Genomic DNA, 6,000 nt, shown 5'->3' with positions numbered 1-6,000 from the left:
ATTAAGAAAGTGAAGAAAAAGCTATACACTGGAAAATATTTGTAATACATCTATCTGACAAAGAACTATCCAGAATATATAAAGAACTCTCACAATTAAATGAATAAGATAATTCAACACAAATAGGCAAAATATTTGAACACTTTGTGTACAAAAGATAAAAGAATGGCCAGTATGCACACTAAAAAGTAATAATTATTCATCAGGGAAATGCAAAGTTAAAACCACAATGAGTTACCACCACATATCCATTAGAATGGTTGATAATATCACCAATTTCTAAGTTATCCAGGTTTGAGAGGCTTCCTTAGCTTACTCAATGAAATATGGAAATAAAGGAGAAATTATCGGCACCAGATTTCTCCTTTGAAATGTTACTTTTCTCCATTAATGTAACCACCATCCTCAGTTCTAATTAATTCATATCTATGTGACTGCAACAGCCTTGAGATAGTCTTCCTAACTATCCAAGACGTGGTCCTTAAATATCATTATCATTCTTCCAATCACTAACCCTGAGTGGTTCCTTATCTCTAAGTAAAATTTAAACTTCTCTGTTTGCCTTTTATTTTTTGTATTTTTAAAAATAAATGAAACATGATATATTATACCAAATTATTAAAAGCTGGTATCTCTACCCTCAAATGGTATTTACCTAGAATGTTGGGAGATAATTCTTTAATGGTCTCTCAAATTACTCCTAGTCTTATGGTAGATTTTTCTTTCAGGTTAGCTTTTCAAGGATATTTGTATCTCCTTTTAGAGCACAGTTGTTTCCTGACCAGGATAAAGATAATGGCTCATTCTGGGGCAAGGCTAAGCAAAGGATGGGCTTCCTACGCTTGGCATTCCTCTGTTAGGTTGCAAACCCACTGTTCCATCCTAGCAGAGGAATGCCAAGCTTAGGCCACTCTGTGGGCTTTGGGAACATAAGCTTTGGGAACAAGGGAATATAAAGCTTATGTTGCCTGTGTTATTAAGTAATAAAGTCTTATGTCTCTGACGCAGGAGTCCAGGGTCTTCTGTTAGTATCCATAAAACTGTGGCAAGTTAAATTGTTAGCTTGCAAAGTAGGGTAAAAGTTTCACAATTTTCGACATGGGGTAATCACTGTTAAGTCTGGAGTGCATCCTTTTCCTGTACAAATACCCCACAAATTATATCTATATACACAAAATTTTTCAACAAAAATGGAATATATATTGTTCTGACACTCCTTTTGTCACTGATCATTTATCATTTTAACGGTTGAAAGGTATTCCTCAATAGCATATGTCATATGTAATTCTTCCCCATTGATAGACATTGATAAACAAGTGTTTTCCTTTTTTTATACCACTAGCATCCAGTCTGCCTTTTATTGCCTTCCAGAATGACCTTCTCCCTATCCCATACCCCTGGGTCACAATTCCCCTGTACCCCCAAGTCAAAGGACTTATCTCATTGCTCACTACTCAATCTAAACACTCATCTATTATTCTAATAACCCCCTCTCAAGACTTTATTATTCGATTTTGCACTGATCACATTCTGTCTTATATTACTTGCTATTGTTACATTTGCTGTCAATAGATTAAAGCTTCCATAGTTGAGGTGTCGGTTCTGAGATCTCCCTCCCAGTTCTAGTAAGTGGTAGCCCTTGAAATAATGCAGATGTGCCATACATTTCTGACAGGAAAAGTGGTTTGCCTTTTTTTGTCAAGTAGCTAATCAATCTGATTCATCCTCTTCCTTCAATTCTAGTCTTATTCAATAATTCCTTCTCCTTAGGTAGGTCCTCATTCACCCAAGTACTTATCAAGCACCCACCATGTGACAGACGACAAGTGAGGAGAAAGTGCTGGGATGAGCACCTCTGTGGATCATCCATCCATCTTTTGTATCCTTCTTGGTTTTTCCTTTACCCAAGTCCTGTACTTTACTCTTCTTCACCCGTGCTTCAGAAAAGCGGAAGTTGGTTAATTAATTCCATTTGTCTGACTTGGATGAGAGTTGACAGCAGACAAGGGGAAAGGCAGGGAAATGCCCTTAGACTGTTCTTACATGCACTCTCACACTTAATAGTCAAAGCCACCCTATGAAATAGGCACTACGTTATTAGCCTGACTTACATAAACGAGTAAACAGAGGCTTGAAGAAGTTAAAAAATAAATTGTCCTAAGTCCTCACTGGAGAGTGGTGGAGTCAGAATTTGAATCCAGGTTTAAAGAATTCCAGTGCCGGCACGCTGCACCTATTTCGCTCTAGACACTCATTTCCCCTAAGGATCAGAGAAACTCAAAATAGGCCCCTTGTCGTCTCCGTAAGTCCGCAAGGTCCTGCCAGTGCCCAGTGAGCAGGGCACCGGCAAATACAGTCTGCGACCGCGAGACGTAAAGGGAGGAATGCTCCTCGGCGCCCCTCCCCAATCTATCCTAAAGTCAAGAACGTCCGAGCCCGCCTTTTTCCGGGGGCGGGCTGCACTAAAACAGTAAAATCCCCCATTCCCCATCAGCGGTCGACTGGGGGCTCTCCCGAAGCGGCAGCTCTACAGGACCACTCTTCTACCCCAAGATCCCTCGGCTTCGGCCCCCTCGGTGCCAGGGTTTGCGGGACCCCACGCTCAAAGTCTCAGGCTGGGGTCGACAACTGCACAGAGGGTCGGGATAGGAAATTGCGGGTAGCGGCAGATGCTGGTCCCCAGGCATCCCGGAGGTTCCCACAGGTCTGCAGTGGGCCTACTTTGCGAAAAGGGCCCAGCTGCGGCGAGCCTCGTTCAAATCAGATGCCAGACAGTGTTTCTTCGGATCCATCCAAATAGGTCCCTAATTTCTCCTTGTGGGAGCCCTGGGCCTCCTTCCAGGCCGGAACCCAAGTGTTTAGGCAGCTGGGAAAGACCGGCCCCCTTTTTCAGTTCTCTAGCGACCTCTAGCCACTTCCGGTTGCTAACGGTTCCCAAGCAGCCCACGAAAACGCTACGTGAGCTGGGCCCTGGGCCAGAGGCAGAAAACGGACGGAAGAAAAGGTCTGGCCGGTGAGTGTCAGAGTGAGAGCGAGGTTGGGTGGTGTTCTCTGCCGGTGGATAGGCTCGACCGTCCGGTTTGGGATTGGGGTTAAGTATTAGGGAGCTGTTCAAAATTATGCTAATTGTTAAGATTACGAGTATTATTTAAAAATACACACAACAGCAACAATACAATGAGTCCATGAAGATCAAATGTCAGTTAACTGATTTAAGCAGCTTTGATAGGAAGAAAATGCTGAATTTAAGGCTAACAAAAAGATCTAAGTGCGCTGTTAGGGACTAAGACTTTTATAACATTATGGGCCAATCACTCTTCTAAACCTTTCACATTTGGTCACTCATTTAATTCCTACTTTATGAGGTAGATATCATTATAATACTGTTTTACAGATGGGGAACCTGAGTTTCAGAGAAAATAAGTGTATTAGCCAAGGTCATATAACTAGTAACTGGCAGAACAAAGATTCATATTCAGGCATTCTTCCTTTAAATTCTGTACTCTCGCCTTTCGTTGATAACCTGGTTTTATCAGCTTAGGAAATTTGCTGTCCAGATGAAAGTATAAGTTTCTACAGAGATACGTTATTGCAGCAGTGTTCTGAATCTCATCGAGTTTGTTGGCAATTTGTCTTTAAACAAAGGGTTTTTTGTTTGTTTTTGTTTGTTTTTTCTTTTTCTCTCTCTTTTTTTTTTTTGACAAGGGTGCTTTCCACAGAGATTTAAGGAGAAGAGAACAATAAAAATTTTCATTTTAATAAATAAGCCCCATTTCAATGTCCCCTTTCCAGTTTCATGCCTCTGATTCTTCTCTGTCATTATTTGTTTCTATTAGGTTAAATCATTTTACCTTTCTGGTATTTAACCATTTTGACCCACAAAAACAAGGGATTTCATTTGTTTAACCTAATACAGAGACATCTTTTCAAGCAGAATTTAGGAATCTACAACAATGAGCAAGATTATATTTTCATCTCCAAAATGTACCTTAAATCTGTTTGTTTCTCTTTATACCTACTGGGAACCCATGGTCCATGCCACCATCTTCTCTCACTTGGGTTACTACAGTAGCCTCTGGACTGATTTCCTTACTTCTGCTATTTTCTCATTCTTGCCTCTTTAAGGAGCCAGAATGATCTTTTAAAAACAAACATTGGATTATGTTCCTCCCTTCTAGTAGTTCCCCATCACGTTTAGAATACACATCCCGGCCCCTGCTCACCTCTCTAACCTAATCTTGTGTGACCTTCCCCTTAATCCAGTGCTTTCAACACGTGACCTTTTTCAGTTCCTGTAACACACCAAATTCATTCCTAATCAGAGACTTTGCATTACCTCTCTCCTTTGTGTGGAATGGTCTTCTGCAGAACTGAAGGTCAGTTCTGTCTAATAAATAGGAAGATAATAGGATTCACCTATGTAATTTAAAACTTTCTTATTAATAGCCATATTAAAATGCAAAAAGGCAGGTGAAATCTTTAGTTTAAACCATCATATCCAAAATATTACTATATCAACATCTAATCATTATAAAAATTATTAATATCCTGTATTCCATTTTTTGAAAGCCAGTGTGTTTATACTTATTGGACATCTCAATTCACATATTACATTTTCATAAATAATTTATACTGAGATTACATAAAATTTAAAATGGAAAAAATAGATTCACAAATCCAAATTATTTCAAACATACTTAAAAGTTACCTAGTGAATTATGAGTTTTAAAGTTTAATTAAAATTATAAATTTAGTTCCTCAGTTGCAGAGCCGAATGTACTTCGTGGCTACTACACTGGACAGTACAGATTTAGATCAGGGATAAAATGTCCATGTTCATGTTTGGGTCAAGGGGCAAAGAAGAAAATTGCACCAGAAGTGTGGCAAGGAGGGAAGGGGAAGGTCTGCAAAAATGCAGTGTAAGCTCTTTATGCAAGTCACACTGAAGTCACATTACTAGTCCTCACTAGTAAATAAGGTAAGGCTTTCTAAAGTAGACTACTTTTTAGCATCATTGCTGCACTGATTTTAGGTATGTTGGGAATAATTTTCTGGGGTAGGAAAAGGGTCCAGTAGTGCTGGTCACATGTAGCATTTCTTTCTTCTCTTTCCTTCCTTTCCTTCCTTTCTTTCCCTCCTCTCTTTCATTTCCTTCTTTCCCTCCTTTCCCTTTCCCTTCCCCTTTCCCTTCCTTTTGTTTCTGCTGTTGTTGCCCAGGCTGGGGTGCAATGGCACGATGATCTCGGCTCACTGCAACCTCTGCCTCCCGGGTTCAAACCATTCTCCTACCTCAGCCTCCTGAGTAGCTGGGATTACAGGCATGTGCCACCACGCCCAGCTAATTTTGTATTTTTAGTAGAGACAAGGTTTCTCCATGATGGTCAGGGTGGTCTGGAACTCCCAACCTCAGATGATCCACCCACCTCGGCCTCCCAAAGTGTTGGGATTACAGGTGTGAGCCACCGCGCCCGGCCACATGTAGCATTTCTAAGTAGAATTTTATTGTATATGATGTGGAACAGTCATAGAAATCTGATTATTTTCCTATAGTTCAGGGGTTCTCAACTAGGGGTGATTTTGCCTCTCAGGGGACATTTGCCTCACTCAGCCTGCCCACCAAATTGCCTGGAGACATTTTTGGATATCACAAGTGGAAGTACTAGTAACATCTAGTGGGTAGAGGCCAGGGATACTGCTAAACATACTACAGTGCAGAGGACAGCCCCTGACATCAAACAATTGTCTGGCCCAGAATGTCAATAGAAATAGTTTCTCAAGGTTGAGAAACCTTGCTCTAGAGGATCTGAGTAAGAAAGACTGAGATACCTACTCTTTTAAAACCTCAGCCTAACTCCCTTGTAATATTATGATGGGAAAAACAGGTTGTTTTGAAGCATTTCCGTTTCCATTTGTTTCCACTGTTGATGGATTTTGTGATGAGACTATAATAAAATAATTTCATCCTCAGGATAAGAGTGTAGACCATTTAATAAAGCTAAT

The 6,000-nt window shown here is 40.4% G+C and overlaps 1 protein-coding gene across 1 annotated transcript in view; it reads left to right on the top strand.

Moving 5' to 3' along the window:
* The first annotated feature begins 1,704 nt into the window (after window positions 1-1,704).
* Window positions 1,705-6,000, top strand: part of LOC112622991 — a 64,025-nt gene continuing 59,729 nt past the window's right edge. Inside the window, exon 1 of the mRNA XM_025383107.1 lies at window positions 1,705-3,013. Coding sequence (XP_025238892.1) covers window positions 2,670-3,013 — 344 coding nt within the window. The 5' untranslated portion in view covers window positions 1,705-2,669. The remainder of the gene's footprint in view (window positions 3,014-6,000) is intronic.

Source organism: Theropithecus gelada, chromosome 4, assembly GCF_003255815.1.
Source record: "Theropithecus gelada isolate Dixy chromosome 4, Tgel_1.0, whole genome shotgun sequence".
Lineage (NCBI taxonomy): Eukaryota > Metazoa > Chordata > Mammalia > Primates > Cercopithecidae > Theropithecus > Theropithecus gelada.
Note: the sequence above shows the minus strand (reverse complement) of the source record. Positions and strands in the feature narration are given on the sequence as shown.